At 44.0% G+C, this 24,826-nt stretch overlaps 1 protein-coding gene across 1 annotated transcript in view; it reads left to right on the top strand.

Moving 5' to 3' along the window:
• Positions 1 to 21,734, top strand: part of LOC121440660 (one cut domain family member 2) — a 46,439-nt gene extending 24,705 nt beyond the window's left edge. Inside the window, exon 2 of the mRNA XM_041641452.1 lies at positions 21,066 to 21,734. Coding sequence (XP_041497386.1) covers positions 21,066 to 21,352 — 287 coding nt within the window. The 3' untranslated portion in view covers positions 21,353 to 21,734. The remainder of the gene's footprint in view (positions 1 to 21,065) is intronic.
• Positions 21,735 to 24,826: the final 3,092 nt, after the last annotated feature.

Here is a 24,826-nt window from a genome sequence, read left to right as displayed (position 1 = left end):
TTTATCTCTTTTTCTTCCTCTAATAATCTCTCTGTGTATCCTTCATATATTCTGCTTACAAATACTTTGTATTTTGCAAAAATGTTTTTTCCCATGTTAATTGGTTTTGGTTGGTTGTTTGAGGCTGGTATTGGTTTTGTTCACTTTAGTTTTGATTCTCTGAGATCAGCTTAGACTGTGCCCTAGACCTTTCTATATAGCCCAGGCTAGGTCTGAACTGAAGATTCTCCTGCTTCAGCCTCTAGGGTGCTAGAATTATAAGTGTCTGCCATCATACATGGTTCCAGACTATTTTATGAAACCTATGCATTGCTTGCTTTTCTGTTGCTGACTAAATCACCATGACCAAGGCAACTAAGAGAAGAGTTTATTTGGGATACAGTTCTAAAGAGTTAGAGGCCATGATGGTGGGCAAACATGGCAGCAGGCAGCAGGGATGGGGGCCAGAGCAGGAAACTGGACATGCATATCCTCAAACACAAGCATGAAGCAAAGAAAATAAACTAGGAATGGTCCTTATGTTCTCAAAACCCTTCCCCAGTCACTTACCTCCTCCAACAAGGCCACACCTCCAAGCCTCCCCAAACAGTGCCACCTACTGGGCACCAAATCTTCAAGTCTGTGAGCCTATGGGGGATGGTCTCATTCAGTCCACCACGTCCAATAAGGTATCTTTTAACTTAGTTGTGGTCAAATTCATCTTTCTGGTGGTGGTGTTCTATTTTATGTTTTCTTCCTAGGTAACTTTTAAACCTTGAATCTCTAATGCATCTTCAGGTTCATTTTATAAGAGGCATAATGTTGAGATCATAATGTCCCTCTCAGATGAGGAGCCGCTCAGTCCAGAACTACTTTCTGGTCATTGTTTTCTTCCCTATTATTGGAACTGCCTCTTAATCACACGTTAAGGTCCCTTATACACTTGGGTTTATTCCCATAAATCTGCTCTGTCCTGTGAATATGTTGGTTGCTCTGCCAACATCAGACCTTTAATGACTTTTACTAAAAGTGTCTTTTGCTTTGCCAAGGCTTATTTTTCTTCCTCTCTTTGGTTTCTGTGTTTGCTTTGCCTTCCTTACCCTTCCACTCTTCCAGAAAATTATAGAGCAGGCTGTAATTTATGAATGATTTTAATCTTCCTGATTGCATATAGACCAATGTACCATTTATTCCAATCTTTATGTCTTCCTTAAGAAAAGAGTTTGGGATTTGTCCTTTCCACTGTTTGGTTAAGGTCATTAGTAGTCACTCATTACTGTTGAGAAGGCATTATCCTTCTGTTCCTTTTTAAACAGATTAGTTCTGATGTATAGAAAAAGCTATAGCCTTCTCAAATGCATTTTTGTGAAGTAAAAGATAGATTGAAATACATAACACATTGATGTGTGACATTCTTTCTGGGAAGACAAGAACAAATATCTGCTTACCCCAGACAGGGAGCCATGACAGAGCAAAGAAAAGAGACCCCAAGATTCCAGCTTGGAAAGCAATGAGCTTTATTGAGGTTACTCATAGGAATATGAGTAAGGGGCTACTTATAGGATCAGAAATGACTCAGTGACATCACCAGGAGACCACGCCCATATGGATGACAGCTCACAAAACCTGGGAACCTGGAGCTCCCACAGCTTACAGGGAGCTCAACAAGTTGGAGAGTGTCCTTTGCAGATGGCCCAGTTTGTCTGGGCCTTTTCCAGGCAACTTGGCCGGTCTGGGCATCTTCTAGGAAACTCAATTTGTCTGAGATTCTCTCACAGCCATCCTTGCTGCTTAGCTATGCTTGTGCAGGGAGGATCTTAGTGTTTCTGCTCAGTTTCAGAGACTTCCAGAAGCCTCTGGGTTGTTTACGTCCTGGATTTCAGAAGCTTCTGTATAGGAGGGAATGTTTCACCTCCCCTTAGGATACTCTGTTGCTGGACTTTTTCTAACATTCTGTGCCTTTACAAGCTCCCCGCCCCCAAGACAGAAGTTTTAATATCAGAGGGAACATACACAGCACACGCAAACACACACTTAAATTCTGACGCACATTGAATATTGCTAGCTCTCTAGAGGGAATAGGTGATGTTCTTTAGCAAAACTCCTTCTCAAAGACAAGAAACATCTCAGTGGTCTGACTTAGGGGGGTTGCCTCTTGATTGGTTTCACCGCTCTTAACATTCCTGTCTGTACTCCTAAATGCCACGATTAAGTTTTTCTCATTTTAACATTGATCATATAGGTGTAGATTTTCCCAGTGTCTATTTTTGTGTCAAGGTTCTTTTCTTGAAGCTTTTTTTTATGCTGTTACATGTCATTTCGTGTAGAAGCTATCCCTTCTTTCCAGAGCCATGCCATCAAACCAGAATCAATCCATCCTCCTGTTGGTGAGCTCTTAGGGCATTCCTAGTCTTATCTTAAAGAGAGCCACTCTGGGTACTCCAGGTGCAGGTAATACCCTCAGTGTACACAGCGTCCATCTCAGGAGAGTTTTAGATTTCCTCAGAAGACCTTGAAACCGTGACTTAAGGATGGGTGGTCTTTTTGAAAAAAGGATTCTACAAAGTGCTTCTACACTGCTTCTCAACCTTCCTAATGCTGTGAGCCTTTAATGCAGTTTCTCACGTTGCGGTGATCCCCAACCATAGAATTATTTTTTTGTTGCTACTTCATAAGTGTGATTTGGCTACTGTTATGAGTCATAATGTAAATATCTGATGTGCAGGATATCTGGTATGCGACCCCTTTGAAAGGGTCATTCAGACTCCCCAAGGGGCTGTGAGCCCCAGGTTGAGAACCCCTGCACTAATAGAAGGCTGGAACAGTGACAGAAAGCCCAAGGAGAGTTGTTTAATGAGATGCATTCCCAGTGTCAGCAAATGGAGCTTGACCTTCTGTGACACTCTGTGCTATGCCATAGAAACCACACATTATGGATTTCTTGGTTTCGGTGGTGGATAAGTGCATAAAATGTATTCGATACTGAGTGTAAAACTTAATGTGCAGCTTCACGGCTTCTGTTCCGAACACCCGTTCTAACTGTATGGAAGTTCATTGAGTTGTGTAAATTCAAATTTTAGGTCCAGTTAATTTGGGCATGTGGTTTTTATTTGTGATTTTTTTTAACAATAAAGTTTATTTATGAAGGGAAGAAAGAAATAGCAAGGACGCATACATTCAGACACACCTCAGAGATGCCCTACCCAAGGAAGCCAGTTCATCTGGTAGCCCTAATTGCTCATTGACTGGGGAATTATAGAAGGGGTTCTCCAGTCTTGCCCATGGGCAGGGTTGGGCATGGCATACAGAGAAAGACTTCAAGCAAGGAAATGCCAAAGCTGACACTTGTGACTTGGGAGTGATGCTGGCATGAACTAGAGCAGTGAGGCCCCCTAGCGGCATGTGCATGTGCCTGGCACAAGCTGCTGAAGGAGCGTCTAAGAGCAGACTGCCAGCCATGGGGTCCCATGTGTTCACCTACTGAAGATGCTGTCAAGCTCTCCAAATGTTGTACCTTCCCAGATCAGTCCAGTCAGCTCCCTACAGACCCTAGCTTTACAGTTTTTGAAGAAAAAGACTTTTACATTTCTTGCCATTTTGGTGTGTGTGTGTGTGTGTGTGTGTGTGTGTGTGTGTGACATTTTAATTTGTATTCCTAGATTACCAATAATTTTTAGTAACGTTTTATATATTTATTGGAAACTCAAGTGTCTTCTGTGAAGTACAGTGTAGTCCCTTGCCTATTTTCATATTAGGATGTCTGGGTTTTGCTTATTGATTTCCGGTAGATTTTATATATTCTGGCTCCAAGCCCTTTGCCAATAACACGTATGGCAAATATCCACGACTTTCTTTCTACTCTGATTACTGTCTCCAGTAAACAGACGTTCTTAATTTTAATGGCTCCTAATAGATGGTTTTCTTTTGAATTAATACTTACTGAGTCTTAAGAGATCGTCCCAGGATTATCGGATGTTAGCTTGTATTATTTTTCTGAACATTTCATTTTTTTATATTCATTCTAAGGTTTATGATCTGTACAGAACTGTGTTCTGGGATGGGGGGATGACTCAGTAGGTGAAGCACCTACTGTGTGTGCAGAAAGATCTGAGTTTGAAGATCCAGAATGCACAGAAAGCCTGGTGCCGCACATATGGTCTATCATCCCGGCGTTCCCACGATGAGGTGGACAAGCTCTGGAAACTTACAGACATGTTTTGTCATTAACCAAGTTTTCATGGGTTTGAATCTCTCTTTGTGTCCTTGGCTCTGTTCCGTGGGCCTAGAGTTGTGTGCTTTCTCCTCCCCCACGTGGCACTATGTGCCTTACCGAACATCTGAGTAGCTGACATAACAGGGCTTTGCCGAGAGCAGCTTGGGCATTCTTTACCTCAGCGTTCCCTGTACATTTCCAGATTAGCTAATTAAACTCCAAAGACTGTCAAGAATGGAGGAAGAAGAAGTTTTCTAGGTAAAAATGAGATTATCGTGTAATGTAGCTTCTGTTTCTGTCTGGAGAAAGAGTATAGAGTACTGTAAATGCAAGGAGTCTCGAGTCAGACCACCCTATTTTTCATTTCTTTTCTTTTTTATCTTTATTTTATTTTTTGAGCCGTGGTCTCTCTGTAGCTCTGTCTCTCCGAGGACTCACTCTGTAGACTAGGCTGGCCTTGAACTCACAGTGATCCTCCTGCCTCTGTCACCCAAGTGCTGGGATTAAAGGCATGCACCACTATGCCTGACTGTATATACGACCCTAATTTTTATCCCAGTTTTGCTACTTGCTCTGGGGCTGAAATTAATTTGCTTAATTCTCTTGACCTTGGTGTCGCTAGTTATAAACAGCCCCTCACAGAGTGGCTGCAGGAATAGATGAGTTCTTGCCAATAGGAAGGAAGAGCCTGCAAAGAAAGAGAAGCCCCTGCTCAGTTTCTGCCATCCGTTTCCCTACTTCCTAAATCTCAACACTGTATCTGTTTGTTGTTAGTTTGTTTCATTGTAATGGCTACTTTCCCAGTGTAGAGCAGGATCGTAGTGGTGCTTGAAGGCCTCATCTAGAAACTCTGAAGCATAGCCTTCTGATTTTATTGTAGGAATATATTTTTTCTATATTTGATATATCTGACACAATTTGATATATTATTGTTCACCTCTGAGAGGTTGTGCTATTCACATAAAAATGGAAACACTGGTGCTGGAATTGTCTTTACCTACCACTGAGATGTGAAAGGAGAGACCGCCCGCCTGCCTCCCCATCCGCAAGGCTCCCCACCTACAGACCCATTAGTGTAACTTTTCCAGAAAACATGCTTTGATATGTTGTAAACCTGAGGCTGTTCATGATGAGATCATCACAGAACATGCTGGCCGTCCACTGTTTGAGAAGAGTATCAAATTCCTGAGCTTTTGTGTTTCACTAAACTCTTATTAACTTGAAGGACATCTTCAAGTTATTTTTCTTTTCAAGGAGAGAACACAGACTATGTTACTCCAGTAAAGATCAACTGACCAATATTATGGTCACTGTGTCCATATGCCTCAATGCTTCCTCTATATTCCTTAGTTTTCTGCAGATTTTTTAAATGTTTATTTATTTAGTGTGCACACACATACACAAACATAAACACACACACACACACACACACACACACACACACATATATATATATATATATATATATATATCCTGCTTAGTCTGTATAATGTTACTTGTATAGATATGATTTCAGGGCTGACCATTTAGTATTGGACAACCAATTAGGGAACTCATCCCTGGAGAAAACTGTTTCTTCCACTTTCAGCATTTTGTCCTTGCCTTCTGTTCTTTGTCTATGGGTAGGGGCACCATGAGATTCTTTATGTTAGCATGACAATGTTAGCATGGTGTACTTCTTCCGGTCTTGTTTAGGCAGCTATATCATTGAGACTTCATGGGCACAGCTTCCCTGCCATTTCTAGGAGACACAACTTCACAGCAGCCTTCCTGATCCTCTGGCCCTTACGTTCTTTCTGTCCCTTCTGCAATGTTCCCTGGGCTTTGGCGCAGGAGTTGTGTTGTAGATTTATTTCCTGGGGCTTGACAACCTATAACTTATTCTCTGTGTTTTCACTAGTTTATGGCTTGACAGTGGTCTCCTTCTGTTGCAGAGAGAGGTTTCTTTGGTGAGGGGTGAGAGCTCCACTTATCTATGGATATAAGGCTAGATATTTAAAACATATTTAGGGATTATTCTGGTTTAGTAAAGTATGAATCTTAGGCTCTCCTCTATGATCCATAACCTTACTAGCCCTGGCTGGTTAACTAGGTTTCTAGTACCAAGTATGATTTCTCTCCTATTGAGTAAGTAAGTCCAATTAGAGAGCTGTTGTTTACAACCACGATGTGAATGCCACTGTTGCACTCATGTCTTGGGGTTATCATGTCATTCTGGTCATCACTGTGGTTCATAGGCATTACAGCTGGGTAGGGCTATTGGATGCTTTCCTGTCTTGGCAGTTTGCATGCCACCTTCTGATATGTTGGCAGCTAGTCCTCAATGGGGGGTGGCTTCCAGGTCATATCCAACTAGCTCTCTGGGTCTTCTATGCGAAATGCATGGTGTCTTCAGCAATCGAGACTTACCTTCAACCTTGGGGAGACAGCCCAAGAGCTACAGCCATAGACTATATTGTTCTGAGAGTCTTTTGTTTTCCCCTGACCAAACATTCAAAGGGGGTGACTCATGATACTGCAGTTTTTTGTTTTTGTTTTGGGTAGTATATGGTCCTCGGAATGAGTATTATCAGACCAAGTGGGATAACTTCATTTATACTATATATATGCATATATAGATTTACATTATTGTATGTAGTTTAGATAAATAAATAATGGTATGATTCCTTGTGAGTTTTTCAGACTTCTTTGTTGTTACCATACCCTCCTCTCCTCCTCCTTCTGTGCTGACATCCCTCCCATCACCCCCAGTTATAGTTTTTACTGTGGTGAGTTTCTGCTTTCTTTTTGGTCTTTAAAATGGTTTTAGTGGGAAGTTGAGCCTTCCCTGGATCTTCTAGCCATTTGAAATCAGGCATTCCTACAACTGCTTTTGAAGCTTCTATTCCTAGCTGTCTCCAGCTATGTAGGGAGTTGGTGATTTCTTTAGGGCAGTGTTCTGCTTGAGTAGAGTGGATGGTCAACAATTGTGATTTCAAAGAGTGGGTTCTCCAATTTTTTATCATAGCAGCTAAATGAGAAACCCTTACTGGATCAGATGGGAGGACAGATGGATTCTCAGAGCTTGATCATTCCCTGGCAATGGTTAGGACCACACAAAACGAAGTCACCTCTAGGAGTTGTAGCCTCCTGTTCTTATCTAAGTGCTTTCTAAATTCTGTCGTCTTTGAACTTCATGGTTTTACAGCCAAGACCATCTGGCTTTGGCTGCCTGGTTTTTAGTGTTACTTATTTCTGCTCTCAGAGCTTCGGCTGAAAGGGAAGCAGAAGCAGAAAGCATAGCTGCTCTCAGTGCAGGCTTCCGCATGCTTCCTGACTGCCACCGGAGCCAGCTGGTAACGAAGAGAGCGACATCTGAGTGCTCTCATTTTGTAAGTCTCAGACCCTCAGTGACTTTGCATTCAAAGTAAAAAATAAGGACAGGAAATAGAGCTAGTTTTATACAAAGACTGCCCTTGAGGCATTGGAACTGAGATCAGCCCCTGTGCTGCCAGCCTTTCGTTGGAGGAGAGATGGACATTGCAAGGTTGCCGTGACGCTTATCCAAACCAGCCTACTTATAACCTGCCCAGCACTCACGTGAAAGCAGAGGATCTGGGGTGTGAAGAAAGAGCAGAAGTTCATCATCAATCAAAAGGGTAGAGGAGGATAACCTCAGAAACACCCACACGCTAAGCTCAATACACAGCACAGACATGCGTGGGCAGCACCAAGCCCCTTTGGCCTCCCGAATCTGTGAAATTAAGGCTACCTCTGCTGTCTGGACTCCAGAATGTTTGTATGTTCACATGTATGCAGATATTTGAAAGCCAGAGGTCAACCTTGGGTGTCATTCCACAGGTGCCATCCACCTCATTTTTAAGACAGGGTCTCCAGTGGCCTCGAATTCCGAACGTAGTCTAGGTTAGCTAGCCAGCGAGCCTCAGGAACCCACCTGTCTCTGCCTCCTCAGCATTGCGATCGCAAGTGTGCACTACCACACCTTGCTTATTTTTTATTTTATTGCCTTCTGGAAACATTTATTTTTTTTTTTGGAGAATTTCTTCCATACTAGTAAAATACATAGTGACAAACTAAATCAATAGCACAATTAATTGGAATCAAAAAGACTGATTTATGTACATATGTGCATACATATGTGTGTCTATACCATACATACCTGCACACATGTATGTTATATATGTGAATTATATACACCAGTATGTATATATAATTTATTATCCTTCCAGTTCCTGGGTAAAGGGTCATTTCTCAAATTTCTGAAAGAAGCAAGACAAAGAAACAACTTAAAACTGAATAAAAGATATCATACTGCTTTGGGCCTTTGGAACTTCAGGTTTGGGTCTGAGGCATCTCTGGCTGAGTCATGTATCTCAGTTTCTAGAACTAATGGAGTTCATTAATGCAGTCATGTCCTATGCAAAATAAATGAGCATAATTATCCATATTTTTAACCACCAGAACCAAAAATCATATGTTTCTTTTGATGTGAATAGGATCAATATTTATTATTGTGGCATGCATTCTTTTTTATCATTTTTATTGAGCTATACATTTTTCTCTGCTCCCCTCCCTTTCTTCCCTCTCTCCTTCTCCTGTGACCCTCACACTCCCAATTTACTAAGAAGATCTTGTCTTTTTCTCCTTCCTATGTAGACCCATGTAGACTACATCTCTTAGGATCCTCTTTGTTGTCTAGGTTCTCTGAGGTTGGGGACTGTAGGCTGTTTTTCTTTGCTTTGTGTCTAAAAGCCACCTATGAGTGGTACATATTACATTTGTCTTCATGTGTATTCAATTTTTTTCTAGATCTACCTGTTTGCCTGCAAATTTCAAGATGTCATTATTTTTTTACTGCTAAGTAGTACTCCATTGTGTAATTGTACCACATCTTCTTTATCCATTCTTTTTTTAAAAAAATATTTATTTATTTATTTATCATGTATACAATATTCTGTCTGTGTATATGCCTGCAGGCCAGAAGAGGGCACCAGACCCCATTACAGATGGTTGTGAGCCACCATGTGGTTGCTGGGACCTTTGGAAGAGCAGGTGATGCTCTTAACCTCTGAGCCATCTCTCCAGCCCTTCTTTATCCATTCTTCAGTTGAGAGGCATCTAGGTTGTTTCCAGTTCTGGCTATTATGAATAATTTTGCTATGAACGTAGTTGAGCACATGTCCTTGTGGTATGATTGTGCATTCTTTGGGAGTATACCCGAAAGTGGTATCACTGGGTCTTTTTTTTTTTTCTTTTTTTCTTTTTTTCTTTTTTTTTTTTTTTTTTGGTTTTTCGAGACAGGGTTTCTCTGTGGCTTTGGAACCTGTTCTGGAACTAGCTCTTGTAGACCACGCTGGTCTCAAACTCACAGAGATCCGCCTACCTCTGCCTCCCGAGTGCTGGGATTAAAGGCGTGCGCCACCACCGCCTGGCTCACTGGGTCTTGAGGTACATTGTTTCCTAATTTTCTGAGAAAATGCCATACTGATTTCCAAAGCAACTGTACAAGCTTGTGCACCCACCAGCAATGGAGGAGCATTCCTCTTTCCCCACATCTTCTCTGGCATAAGCTGTCATCGGTGTTTTTGATCGTGGCCATTCTGACAGGTGTACGATGGAATCTCATAGTTGTTTTGATTTACATTTCTCTGATGACTAAGGATGTTGACCATTTCCTTAAGTGTCTTTCAGCCATTTTAGATTCCTCTGTTGAGAGTTCTCTGTTTAGTCTGTACTCCATTTTTTTTATTGGATTGTTTGTTCTTTTGATGACCAGTTTCTTGAGTTCTTTACATATTTTGGAGATCAAACCTTTGTCTGATGTGTGATTGGTGAAGATCTTTTCCCATTCTGTAGGCTGCCGTTTTGTCTTGTTGACCGTGTCGTTTGCTTTACAGAAGCTTCTCAGTTTCAGGAGGTCTCATTTATTAATTATTTCTCTCAGTGTCTGTGCTGCTGGGGTTATATTTAGGAAGTGGTCTGTAGAGACAGTTTCTAAGGAAAGCAGCTTTCTCCTTTGAGAAAAAGCCAGTGTGCTTCCCATCTGACTCTAACCAAGGGAGAACTGAGGTAGTTAAGAGTTTAGCTTACAAGAACCAAGTTCGCGGTACTGCGTCTTTGGTCATCTGGATCATAGTGCACCTTATTGATAAGCCAGGAATTCAGAAAGGTAGGGAGAACTTGCAAACTACTTAGTTTCTTAAATTCCAGGAGCACAAAATAATAGGATAATGACTTTCAAACTGCCCCATGTTCAAAGTAAGCCCTTGCTTCACCCAGGTCATTCAACTGGCTCTCGGTAGCCAAGACGACATTTTGGAGCCTGAGACCAAGTCTCCTGTGCATCAGCCTCTACTCCCCATGTTCTTTTAGCACTGTACTGGCACCTGTCCCTCTGCTGGCCCAAGCAGCCTGCAGGACAGATTTACCAGCATCGATGGCCAACCGAACACTAAATCTGTACCAGCCCAGTCTGTGAGACCTGCTGGCTTCCTTGTTTGAATGTGAGGGATCCCTTTATTTTCCCTGTAGACTCTTGACTGTGCAAATTAGTTCCAGAGACAGGGTTAGCTCTCTCTCTGTCAGTACTGGAGTCACCTCTTACAAGCCCAGAAGTGAAGGGAGTTAATTTCCTTTCCTCTTTTCTCAGAAGCCCATAGACTGCGCAAAAAGAGCAGCATGAACTTTTTGCCCTTGGTGTTTTCCAACCCTGTCTCCCTGCATCTCTCTTGGGATGGGCCTCTTTGCCTTGAAGGTCACTCTCTCCCCTCTTTGGACAGTCCCTAGCTTCAGGCTCTTCAGCTGAAAAGACAAAGGATTTTTCTGCAAACTTCAGACCTATAGACTTGCAGGTGCTGACAGATCACACCAGTGATAGTTTCCTTTCCCCACCTCTGCCTCCATCTCCATCCTGGTAAGAGCGTCCTGAACTCTTCAGGGGAGTATTTACTGAACGCAAGGCGAATAAAGCGTGGCTGCATTATTTCTTAGGTGCTAACAAGACCCATCACAGATAGAATGTATTTGTACATAAATTAGTGATGTTAGGAAACAACTGTGGTCAGGAGCCTTTTAGGCCCTCTGACACAGGCAAAAAAAGGAAAGAAAAGAAAGTCCACCATGGTCTTATCTTTTGCATGATGCTGGGAACTAAATGAGAAAATAAGGAAAAACAAAACCATGAATTTTTATTTGCCATTAGCCCTATGGCAAGTTCATGTACTGTTAAGTAAGGTGTGAAAAACACTTGAAATAATGAATTAATTTTTTTAAATGTGTGTGTATGTCTCTGCCTTGAGTGCCTATCACATGTGTGCAAGTGCTCACGGGGCCCAGAAGTGAGCTCCTGGAGCTGGAGTGACTGGGAGGCCATCATGGGAGGCCCTGCATGGGCCGTTTTCCAGCACTGCAAACGCTTTTAACCATGGAGCTGTCTCTCTAGCCCTTCAGATCATGAACTCTAAACCTCCCTTCTGAAACCACGTTCCTTTTTGTCTGTGAAGGAGAGACAAGAGTCATGTTTACTGAACATCTGTGTATTGAATGTGACAGCTGGCATTGCGTGTGTGTGTGTGTGTGTGTGTGTGTATACACATGCACATGTGGGAACATGTGTGTATGCATTTGTGGAGGCCAGATGTTGATTCAGCTATGCTGGCTAGCCAGTGAGACGCGGGGATCCTCCTGTCTCCGTCCTCCTAGTGGTGGGGTAAGAGACACCACCAATTTGCTTGGTTTTTTACTTAGGTTCTGGGGATCCAAACTCAGGTCCTTGTGTCTGCGTAGCAGGCATGTTACTGACCTGGTTCTGTCCTCGGCCCACAGCGAGCTTCTTGATGTCCTAGAGTGGTGGGCGTTAGAGTTCCTAGTAAATGAGGACACTCAGGACGAAGGGAATGCAGCTGCTTAAGGGCCAATGGCGATCTGGACGTGGCTTGGCTCTGAGATGAAGCTTCAACCCTGCCTTTGACTCAGTCCATGAGCAGAGAGGCAAAGGCTGTTCTTGGCTTTGGTGTCTACCGGCTCTCACCACAATCAGGTTGCAAAACATAACCACAAAGCAGGTGGCAGATGTCAGCATTTATTTCTGCTCGGGAGTCTGTGGCTTGGCCTGGCTGTTTTGCTGATCCAGGCTGCACTCGGCTGATCTCAGCTGTGCTTCCTCAAGCATCTGCAGTCAGTTGCGGGGTCAGCTGCGGGGTGATCCAGTATGGCTGGAGTTGGGTCAGCTCATCTTCTCCCACAGTTAGCCTTGGCCTGTTGGTAGCATTCCCAGAGCCGAGACAAACTTTTATCCAGCGTGCTTGTGCTAAAGCCAGGCCCTTCATCACCAGCCCTCAGACTAGCTCCCCTCACCCAGCTCTGAGAGTCTCTGGCTGACTCTGTGTTTTGCTGACGGAGCCAGGACTCTTTCCTTATCTCAGCTTTCTGTAATGACCTCTATTTTCTTTGCTATGATGAAATACCTTCGACTGGGCACCTTACAAAGAAGAAAGGTGCATTTAACTCATTACTGGAGTGATATGGCATTGGTGTCATTGTGGCTTTGATGAGGAGTGTATAGCAGAAGGTCATAGGGCAGAAGGCTTTATGCCAAGTGAGAGCTAAAATGGAGATCAGATAGCGGGACAGGAAGCTAAAGGGAGACATGAGGCCAATGGACATCCTACAAGAATGACATTCGTTACTTTGGCGGCACACGTTAATAACCCCAGACCCTCCTACTAGATCCTGCCTCTTAATGCATGGCGGCAATCTTCTAAACATTTAAACTATATCCAAACTGTGGCATATAGTGCCTCTTTTTGGTGCAAGCACTCATGGTTTCAGAGGGGAGAGGGTTAAAAGAAAAAGCCATTTGCAAAGACTCTGGGTCTTACCAGATCGACACAGGAAGCAATGTCATACTTGGAGGTGACACATGAGCTGGGGGGGGGGGGAGGGAGGAGGGAGTGTGCTTCGGGGACAGAAAGGACACTTGGGTTCTTGGAGGACAAGGGTGGACAAGACAGTCCCAGAAAAGTAAGTGAGAACTGAATGGAAGCAGAAACACGTCTAGAAAAAACATAGAAGATCAGAGAGGAAGGGACAAACCATCATCCCCAGACACTGGGCTCCTCTTGGACCATATTCATCCTGCTGCTGTTTGGGACCAAGGACTTGCTCAGGCCTCTCTCTCCACCAAATAATTCATGAGCCTCCACTATGACAGTATAATTCTCTCCACGTGCATCCCCTAAAGCTGCTAGTATAGGAAGGATGAAAACCCATCTCTTCCTGTTGAATGAGGCCACTAGATGGGGGTTCTATTGTTATCTCATATTAATAATTCTGTTTCAGAGTTCCAGGCTTAAAGAGGGTCTCAGCCCAATATAAGAAAGGGCCACATACTGGTGGGAATCAGAATTCATGGTGCAAAACCCAGGCAATGGGGTGTGTTTCTGCTCTTGAAAGGCAGGGCAATTCAAGCCATGCTTTAAGTCACTTTTACTTCAAGGAGGGCATTATTAAGGGGTTGAAAAGGGAGGCTCTGAGTCTGCTGACTGTCAACCTCAGCAAAGAGGGGTCACTGAAATTTTATGAACTGTAAACAGGAATCCGTACCTCTACTTTACCTTCCTCTAAAACATGTGGAAAGAAAGTTCGATGGGGCATCTTGGTACTAACTTTGGTACTAACTTTGATTATGCTGGTTCTTATTTTTTCTGGGTTCCTCATTTTCCTTATGAAAGTGACAGCCTCTGACCAGACAAGGACCCCAAAGATCTATGACTATGGCAAAGACCAGGCTACAGGAGGTAAAAAGATGTTCAGGTGACCAGGTATGGTAGCTCATGCCTAGAATCCCAGCACTCATGTGTTAGAGGCAGGAGGGTTGCCACAAATTCAAGAAGAGCCTCAATGAAACAGCAATCTCTGTGCCAGTCAAGACTACATGTATCTTGTATTAAGCAAAGCAAGTAAGTGTTCAGAGGCTTTGGAGAAACTAAAGGCACTAAAGGCACTGAACCTATGGGATAAATCATGAGTCTAGGAGAAGTGTGGTACCCGAATGACCTCACCCAACTGTACGTGCCTCCAAAGCCAGTCAGACACTGCCTTACACATACACACACACACACACACACACACACACACACACCACACCACACACCTCCTGATGTCTTCCACAGATACAAATTGTCTCTGGCTTGATAAATCCCGACCCAGGTCTCCAACCACAATTCCTGCACATTGCCCAGGGTGACCAGTGGGCACAGCTAAAGACCTGAGTATCAGAGGACAACTGAGACCACATAATTCTAGAAGAAGCTCCCTTTCCAGAGCAAATAAGACTTGGCCATCTAGGGAGTTGAGATGGAGCCATGTGGAAAGAGAATCAGTCAGGAGAGAACTGATCTCTCCCTCCTGGTTAAGAAGGATCAGCTATGGGAAGTATCACATCCCAGGCTATTCAGTGTCTTATCTTATTAATCTCCTTGATACGCCAAAGGCAGCAAATCAAGTGGTGACCAGGTAAGAGGCAAGTTGAACTGTTGAGATGTGAGAGTTGGCTTGTGCCTGGACCAGAGCCTCCACTAGAAACAAATGGTTAACACCCCAGTCTATCACTGTGCCTGCATCTGTAGATAGGTAGCTGCCTGCTGTTCTTTCCTGTTAGTCACAGGTTATGGACAGATCCGTGGATTCTTGTCTGTCCAAAATTTACCAAGCTGAATCAGCGGGATTCCTTCTGGGAAGAGGAAACAGGCCTGGTGGCAGGGGCAGGTCACCTCGTGGTAGATAAACAGACGGTTATCCCCATCTCTGAGCTGGACAGGAACTTTTGAATGTCCTTATGCTCCACATTAGGAAGGTGGGGACAGTCACAGATGGCTGGAAGCTGCCTGGATTCACACCAGCCTCACTAGCATGGAGTTCATTCATTGACTCAGCTATGTTCTCTCTGCTTTTTTTTTTTTTCTTAAAGAGAAATGGATCCAGGTAGTCAGGATGCCATTGACCCACCTTCCAGTGTGAAATTCCCCTCGGACTGGCCAGCATTCGGCTGTAATAAGACTCCATCAACACTGCCTGTGAACACCTGCTGTTATTTGGGGTCTCTGACACATTCCTCAGTTGTAGGGAGACACTTGGCACTTTCCTAGCCACTCAGAAATGGGTACATATTGACTGTAGAGTTTAATAACAATACCGGAACCATTTACAGGCTACTTGTGTCTCTGGGGATAGCTGGGGCTGGTGCTTGTTTTGAGAATATTGAGGTTCTAGACAACAATGAAGACCCTAAGAGAGACATACATGGATCTTATCTACATGGGAAGTAGAAAAAGACAAGATCTCCTGAGTAAACTGGGAGCATGGGAACCATGGGAGAGGGTTGAAGGGGAAGGGAGAGGAAGAGAGGGGAGCAGAAAAAAATGTAGAGCTCAATAAAAATCAATTTAAAAAAAGAGTAACAACAACAACAAAAGAATACTGAGGTTCACAACCTCACGCCACCTGTCATTCCATCTGTTGACTTTTTTTAGACTTTCAAAGGTAAAACTATTCCATTCTGTTTCTGAGCAACTGACTTTGCTTTTTATTTGCTTATTATAATATACTATTTTAATTGATTATTTGAGAATTTGATGTGTCCATGCGATGTATTTCGACCATGTACTTCTGTCTCCCCACTTCCAGATGCCCTCTTTCACATCTCTCTCCTGACTGCATGACCTCATTTTCTATAGCTCACTGAGTCCAACCAGTGCTGCCCATATGTACATGAGTGAAGGGCCACTGGTCGTAAGCATGAACAACTTATCACACCACTAAAGAAAATGATCTCTTTTTAAAACTTTTATTTATTTATTTTTTAAAGAGTTATTTATTTATTATGTATACAGCATTCTGCCTGCATCTATCCCGACAGATCAGAAGAGGGCTCATATCTCATTATAGATGGTTGTGAGCCACCATGTGGTGGTTGGGAATTGAACTCAGGATGTCTGGAAGAGCAGCTAGTGCTCTTAACCTCTGAGCCATCTCTCCAGCCCTATTTATTTATTTTTACAACCAGACAACTGCTTCCTCCTCCTTCCTCACCTCCCAGTCCTCCCCTGTCACCTCCCCTCTGCACCCCCATCCACTCCTCCTCCATTTCTGTTCAGAGATGTGCAGGCCTTCCGTAGATATCAACCAAACACGGCATATCAAGTTGAAGATTGGACAAGGCAACTCAGTATGAGAAAAAGGGTCCCAGGAGCTAACACAAGTATCAGAGACAGCCCCTGCTCCCACTGTTAGGGAGCCCCACAAGAGGACCAGCTGTCACATATATGCAGATGGCCTAGGTCAGTCCCATGTGGGCTCCCTGGCTGTTGGTTCAGTCTCTGTGAGCTCCTATAAACCAGGTTAACTGGTTCTGTGGATTTTCTCATGGTGTCCTTGATCCCTGTGGCTCCCACAGTCCTTCCTCCCTCTCTTCTGCTGGATTCTCTGAACTCTCCCTAACATTTGGCTCTAGGTCTCTGCATCTGCTCCCATCAGTTGCTGGATGAAGTCTCTCTTACGACAATTGGGCTAGTCACTAATCTACGAATGTAGCAGAATATCATTAGGGATCATTTCACTGCCGTTATTTTTTCTTGGCGGCCATCAACTGCCAAACATCAATAGCGTCTCAGCTTGGGATGGGGCTTGAGAGCCCTTCTTCCAGCCTGGCTTGAGCTTATGTGGACACTTATAGCTTCTGTGAGCTCAGGGGGACAGTGGTCTTCTTGTGTCCAGAGACACTGTTTTGCCCCAGTCTTCCCCAAGTTCTGGCTCTTAGCATGTTCCTGCTCCCTCTTTTGCTATTTCCTAACCCTCGGGTGGGACGGTTGCAATATAGATGTCCCACTTATGGCTGAGCACTCCCCAAATACCTGTTCTCCACACCTGGACCAGTCACTGACCAGCTGATTTTGTGAGTGGAACTCATGAGTTGCCAACTTCCAGCTGTTGGTACTCTGAACAAGTTCAATCCGGCTATTTCATTACTTGGGCCTGCTTGACTTGGCATACATTTACTGGAACATGGTCTCTGCCGGTCTGTATTCTGGTGACTTCAGAAAGCCATTGGAAGAGCATAGGAAGAAAGTATCGATCCGTTATTTCTTGGCAGTGCTGAACATTTTAAGCATTTGATATTTTTCTAAGTATATAAATCTAATATCTATCTCATCTGTCTGTATCTCACCAAATACAATCTGACAAACCAATGTGGACTTCTCCCACACAGTGTAATCGCCCTACTAAAAACACAAATAGAGGCTTCTCTGAAGGGTAATCAATATCGGTATAAAAATTGAGGGCTTCAGGACTAATCCAGAGGCGGGCGAGTTGACAGAGGACCCCAGCCAATGTTTACAGAAGCTATTTGCTCAGATTTTATCAGGCGATAATTGGGCATCCCTATTTATTAAGAATCCTCCAGATGAAGGCTCCACCCCCAGGAGGCTGGGACAGGACTGGGGTGTGAGGACCTGAAGTGGCCATGAGTAGCCAGGCGCATTGTTTCCCACATCTCAGAAGAAGCTGTCCGGAGTGTAATAGCGCAGAACTCCGCAGGGTCTCTGGAGAGGACTAAACATTGCCCTGCACGGAGGCCCCTCCCCTTGCAACAGGAGCTGTTCCCTGGAAGGGAGGGAGGAAGCTTGGCCTCAGGACCATCACTCTCATTATCTAGGTGTCCTCTTATTTCCTTTTAAGATGACAATCATCCTGCCTGGTGATTGCTGGTGTAACCCAATGAGTGGAGACTGGCACTGTGAGCTCTTCTTATTTGGCTCAGAAATACAGGCCCTGAAGGGTTAAGCTCTCTGGGGTCCCAAGTCTTAGAAATGGGAGTCAAGACTTGAATCCAGGTACCTCTAGCCACAGAGCTTCCATGTAGCAGCTGCTCCGGAAAATTTTAGAAAGCAAGTAATTCAGACTGAGGCATGTGGACCACTGGGGACAGCATCACCTAGGAGCTAATGAAGAATGAGGACCCGCAACCCACCCCCAACCCTGGCTGCGCCCACACCTGTTTGTAAAATGCTCTTCAGATGCCTCCTGCACGCCGTAACGTTCAGGATCACTTTGATAGATGACCTGAAATATGACACGAGAGTCTCAACATGCGCTTAGGACAGCCAGACAGGAACCCACATAATCCAACAAGCCGTGAGAACTTGGTAGGGTGCGCAGGGGTGGGACTGAGCAAGGGAGTGTACATGGGGAAGCCATCCAAGGGTGGCAGGCAGTCTCAGTCACTGCTGCCTGAAATCACATCGCCAGGGAGCCTCCCTTCATGAAAAAAACCCTAAAGCCTCCAAGAAAAATGTACTTGTGTGGATATATTTACTTTTGAAAGATAATATGGTTCGTTTACTTTGTTTCTTCTTCATTTCTTCCTTCCTTCTCTCTCTCTCTCTCTCTCTCTCTCTCTCTCTCTCTTTCTCTCCTCTTTCTCCTATTTTTTTCTTCTTAATGAGAGGACAAACCAGGAAGAAATTATTTACCCAAACTGACAGGCCCCAGCAGCTTTCCCATCAGAGGTCCCTCTGTTCCTGCAGCCCTTAGAAGGTACACATCTTGTTTACTTCAGGAGTGAGTCCTCTTTGTTTCTGTATGGTACATAGACAGCATCTGTGAGTTTAGTGAGAGAAGCTTTAGTTTCCAGAGTATTTTCTCTATGAGTGTCGTCCTTGAGTTAAATCCTCTTCAAGTCCATTCCAGCTGCTATGGTAAAATATCATGAGCTGTATTATAACAACTGGGGTTCATTTTCTCAGGAGACTGGAAAGGAAAAAGAAATCAAGGGACTGTTCTCTGGTTCACAGATGATAGTATCACCGTGCACCCTCACACGTTTGGAAGGCATCCACTAGCGTTCCTATAAGAGCACTAGCCGCAAAGTCTCATGAACTAGCTACCTCCCCCAAGCCCCACCCTTCTAATGTTGACCTTGACTAGGATCTCAGCATATGAATTTAGTAAGGGTATATAAGCATCTACATAACAGCAGATCCCAAACTCTTCAAGAATGTTCCACAAGCAGGAATGCCTAGACTAAGGTCTAGGCACATTTGCCCATCAGTATTCTGAGATGTGCAGAAAGGTATCTGCTCACCACTGAGCATCTGTGGTTCCCATCCCGGGAGTCAGGTACCCAGTGGAATTTAACTGTAGAGGAGGCTGCCCAACCTCGTCTTTCCTGCCCTTCCCCACGTAACACTGTTGAGGCTATGCAACACCCCCAGGAAGCTTAAGACTCTCTCAAGTCATGTTAACCCGTGTTTTCGTGTCTCAACACAGTGGCATGAATGAATTGCATTATTTAGCCCTTATAATCACTTTTCTGGAAGTCCTGTGTGCTGCTTAGTTTTATATCAACTGCATACAAGCTGAAATTGAGAAAAATGCCTCCATAAGAGTCGTCTGCAAGGCATCTTTTTTATTACTAATTAATGGGAGAGAGCTCAGCCCATTGTAGATGGTACCATCCCTGGGTTGGGGGTTCTGGGTGCTATAAGAAAACAGGGTGAGCAAGCCATGAGGACTAAGCCAGTAAGCAGCACCCCTCCATGGCCTCTGCACCATCTCCTGCCTCCACCTTTCCACCTGCTTGACTTCCTGTCCTCACGGCTTTTGATGAACTGTTGCAGGGAACTCTTAGTGGAATAAAACCCTTTCCTTCCCAAGCTGCTTTTGGTCATGGCATTTCATCACAGCAGTAGAACACTGCCTAGGACAAATTGGCATCAGGAGTGGGGTGTTGCTATAACAGACCTTACCATGTTGATTTGGGGAGATGCCATCATGGGAGGACTTTGGAACTTTGGGCTAGAAAAGTCATTGAGTGCTGAGAGCTCAGTGAGATGCTCTTCAGAAACTTGGACGATCATAATGTTGAGAACAGTGCAGACAATGGAGGCCTGGTTCTGGAAGTTTCAGTAGGAAGAACTTAATTCCCTGAGTCAAGATGCCTTTTTTCACCACTGTGCCAAGTAGAACCTATGTGCCTGCTCCAAAGAGTCAGTTAGGAATGTCAGACACGATTGGTCCCTGCCTGCTAAGAAGTTGCAGACTAAGGGAGAGGTGCTGCTGGCTAAAATAATGTCCTGGTCACATATGTCATTCACATGTAGCTTCTCACGTCTACTATATCAAAGCATATGGCAATCGAGATATTTAGGACCCTAAAGGCTGTCGTTGCATCTTTGGCTTATTTCCTACCCCTCCACTCACACAAACACACACCTGTTTTCCTGTTCTGGCTTCACTTTAAAGTGGCCAAAATAGAGCTGGTTGAACTGACTTTTCCGTGATTTTTGTATGGCTGGTTTTGCTATTTGAATGTCTGGATGGACAGGATTTGGGTCAGGATGCTTTCATCTGTCGCCTTGTGTTTCATCCTGTTAACAACTTTTGGGGTTGTGTGAATTGAAGCCTTGCTTGTGTGTTGGGGGGGGGGGCTTTAACTTCAGAAGTGATTTCAGCTTAACAGAGAACAGCTGCAGAGGGTGAACGTGCAAAGGGCACCCCCTTGCCAACTGACTCTCCCCCTAATGCAGGGCTGCCCCATCTTCTTCACCACAACTGGTTCTGGGGGTGGGGTGGGGGCAAGGGGAGAAGAGAGAGAGGGAGAGGGAGGGAGGGGGAGGGGGTGATTGCTAACTGAGGCCTCCCATCACCAAGATGAACTAGGTAGGTTTGCTATTGACAGCTGAGCAATCCACACAATAAAACCTAACAGTTTCCGTCCCCTATACGATGTTGTCAATGTTTTCAATGGATCACCTTCCGGCTGGGTTCTCACACTACCACTGATCCCGTTCCCTTTTCTTTTCTCTCCCTCAAGCGTGCAAACGCAAGGAGCAAGAACCCAACAAAGACAGGAACAACTCCCAGAAGAAATCCCGCCTGGTGTTCACGGACCTCCAACGCCGAACGCTCTTCGCCATCTTCAAGGAGAACAAGCGTCCTTCAAAGGAAATGCAGATCACCATCTCCCAGCAACTGGGGCTGGAGCTGACCACGGTCAGTAACTTCTTCATGAACGCCCGGCGCCGCAGCCTGGAGAAATGGCAAGATGACCTAAGCACGGGGGGCTCCTCCTCCACCTCCAGCACTTGTACCAAAGCATGATCCAAGGATTCTCACCTGGGCACAAGTCACCTCCAAATGAGGACAACAGATACCAAAAAAAACCAAAAACCCAAAATACCAAAAAAAAAAAAAAAAAAAATCACAGACATCAGATTCTTAGCTGGGGCCCTTCACTGGTGACTTGAAAGCACAATTCTCTGGAAACGTCTCTTCTAGCTGTAATCATAGGCCAGGTGTTCATTGTGTTCGCTTTTGTTTTAAATGGCTACAGAGTCTAAGTGCACGCTGAAAACGAATCTCTCTGAACCAGACAGTGTCCTCTGAGCATGCTAGGCATCCCAGAGATCCAAATGGGGCCTTCTTGGAGCGAGCTCACCACAGCAGGGTGTCAGCCAAGCTCAGCATGGCTGTAAGCGTCAACAGTCCCATGGGGGGGGGGGGGGGGGCCCGTCTATCTCTTGCGTCCATTGCCCACGGGTAATAGTGGGAATTTGGCCTGAGTAAAGACACAGCGTAGGATTCCAAGACTCTACGTGATGAAAAGAATTCAACAACAAGAAAGACCTCATTTGCTTCCCAAGTGCTTAGCGTCTTTATATCACAATATACTAAAATTCTCAGCCATAACATTACAAAAAAAAATCAGAATGGTGATTACTGAGCACAAGTTTTAAATATGAAAATCAATAAAAATCCAAGGACCTGTTTTTTTCCAACTCAGGCATTTTTTCACTGGATAGTTTAGAAAGTTTTAGGTTGATTAATTTACAATGTTCCTTTTCCTTACCTCCTGGAAATCTCATGTGGTCTTTTGGATCCGTCGGGAGAAAAAAATAAAAGTCAGTTCACTTGAGCTCAAAGTATCAAGCACAACGAAGATAAAACAAATAAGGAAGGTTCTGGTTTCAATGCATCCAGTTTGACAAGGCGGTTTAGATCTGCCTTGCTGTTGTGAAGTCATTAGGAAATCATTGGAAATATGGCTTCAAGCACACTTTGCAGTTTGTTACAAATTCTATTTGTCCATAAGGCAGATGCACACTCAGGAGGCCAAGTTAACTGTTACAGTACAGGAGCAAATGCATCGTTTAAAAAGATGTAGATTTTTTTTTTTTAGATCATTACCATGCCCTTGATTTACTAGTCACCCGGTTCCTCCTCAGTGCATTACGACTACCATGCTGTTCATTCTCATTCTTGCTGATTTATGTTGTTCTCCATCCCATCCCATGAGTTGGGACGCTTCTGTTGTTTTCTAGAAAGAAACAGTTCAATAAGCCACATCCTGTCGTCTCTTCCTAACTCTCTTCCATTGTTGATTCATCCTTGTAAAACAGCTGACTGAATCTGGAAAGAACACAGCACACCAAAGAAGCAGAATACTGCAAACCAAAGACATTTATTACCTGCCATTTTCTAGCCTACAAATACTGTGATTACTTTTAGAGATCAGAACACCTCTGTAACTCCGAGTGGCATTCAGCTCTTGTCTTGGGCTCACCCTCTGGCTGAGCAACCCAGCTATGCCAATGACATTCGCCAGGCATCCAGGCGGTGGCTTCACCACGCCAGCTCTGGTTGTCACTTTCTCATAGCGAGTGGAAGAGGGCCCACAGAACTCTGGGAGATTACAAAGGTCACTATGTGCATATTTACCAGTGAATGGCCCCAGGTGGGCACCGTGAGGTGTTCCAAGCAAGCCAAACGCTGCAATGACTCTTTACAGACACTTAAGACTGACTTTTGTATGAATTACTTAATTGAAACCAAAGAATCTTTTTTCTGCACCTACTTCTGCAACAAACAGAACTGTCCCATTAAACTGAGTAAATGATCCCATCAGTCACCGGAAACCACCACCAACAAGAAAAGCACGCTAAAATAAAAACAAAAACGAAAAAAACACCGAAGACACACTGTGTTCAAACAGGCCTCTTGGGACATTTTTTTTTTTTTTTTTTGGAAGCAGATTTGAAAGGGTTGAGACAAGAATCAGAACACAGAAGAGCCTCAGTGGCCGCTGCTTCATTTGACAACTCACTCGGTAATCTTAAAGCTGAAGATTGTCTTTAATTTGTGCCTATGCAGTTTTTTCAAAAGAACATGGAACAGAGCAACAGAAACCTCAACAGCTACAATACCAAAGACGAGGATTCTCACACCTTTTGTCTCAGTTCGTTACCTTCTTTTGCCTGGCTAAAAATACTAATAGCGTCATTGATCTGTACAAAGGTAATTGATTTTGTTTCTTTAAGCAACGAAAGGAAAGGGTCATTCATTTGATTTCATTGCTTCCCTTTAGTTTTGTCTTATGGTTTTTTACTCAGCATGGAATCCCCCCAAAAGGTTCCATGGACCCCAAATTTGAGATGTTGGGATACTGAATGCTGTTCCCCTCTCTCTTCAACAGAGTCTGGGATATACTATTGTCGCTTGAATGTTTGTTGCTTAACCCTTAGACTTGGTTGCTTCTATGTTCAGTGTCTCATTATTAGGGGAAGGGAGGGGAGCAAGGGTCAGGGGTAGGAGTCTTGGTGATACATCCTCTCCAGAGCCACAGAACCAAAGAATTTATAGAGAAATTTACAACCTCATCTTCATGTGATTGCCACATATTAACAGGGCTTCATTTGGGGGTGGGGAAACATGTAAAAAGAATTGCCAGTTTCTACTTTTCTATTAGCTTTTTAAAAAAATCAGCTGTAAAGTTGCATTTCTGAAGAAAGATATAAATATATATATATATTAAATGTATGAGTACATATATAGACCAACCTGCATTGGTGACAACCCAAAGTTTTCCTGTCAACATGCCATCTTTTTGTCATATGTTCCATTTTCTCAGTATGGGGTTCACAACTGTTCTCATGTCTCATACCATTCCAGAGTTAATTTGCCACTATGGTTGTCTGGCAGTATTCGTATTTCTATGTCAATTTATGGGAAAAGTTGAAAGTCACATTTAAGTATTATTACATGTAACCTGATGATGAATGGATTCATGATATAAATGAGTTTTATTTGCATCTAGTCATCTCTATTCTATGCCTCAACCATGTTAAGCAAGGTTTCTCCACCAGGTTAGCTCAGAGCTACTGTGGCTGGCAATTCGGGGAATCCTTAGTGGTCCATTCCCACCCACTGTGGAGTAGAACTTCCAGAAATCCACCTTCCAGTAGGTGCCCCATCCATCAGGGTAGTCTAGATTCTTCATAGTGAGCAGAGCCACCACGGACTTCTCATGGGGAAGTCCAGCACCTATTGCAATAGGTTGACCAGGTGTTCTCAGGGTAGTAATTACCAATTTGTATTGAGAAGCTTGACTGCAACCATAGCTCCCACTGGAGTGGAACAGGGTCATGGGGGGGGGGGGGACATAGCTCAACCCTGGAGAAAAGACATATGGCAAATTGTGAGGAGAGTCCCAGATTCCCATCCCTGGGGAGCCACATTATCTGCTCTGTCCCCTCCTTCCATGCCCAGTGTGGCCTATTCTGTGCATGACCATCATTT

Source organism: Microtus oregoni, unplaced genomic scaffold (assembly GCF_018167655.1).
Source record: "Microtus oregoni isolate MIOR12 unplaced genomic scaffold, Mior012 000069F_ref0000032, whole genome shotgun sequence".
In the NCBI taxonomy this organism is placed as follows: domain Eukaryota; kingdom Metazoa; phylum Chordata; class Mammalia; order Rodentia; family Cricetidae; genus Microtus; species Microtus oregoni.
The sequence above is the reverse complement of the archived record's forward strand: the minus strand, read 5'-3'. Positions and strand labels throughout refer to the sequence as shown.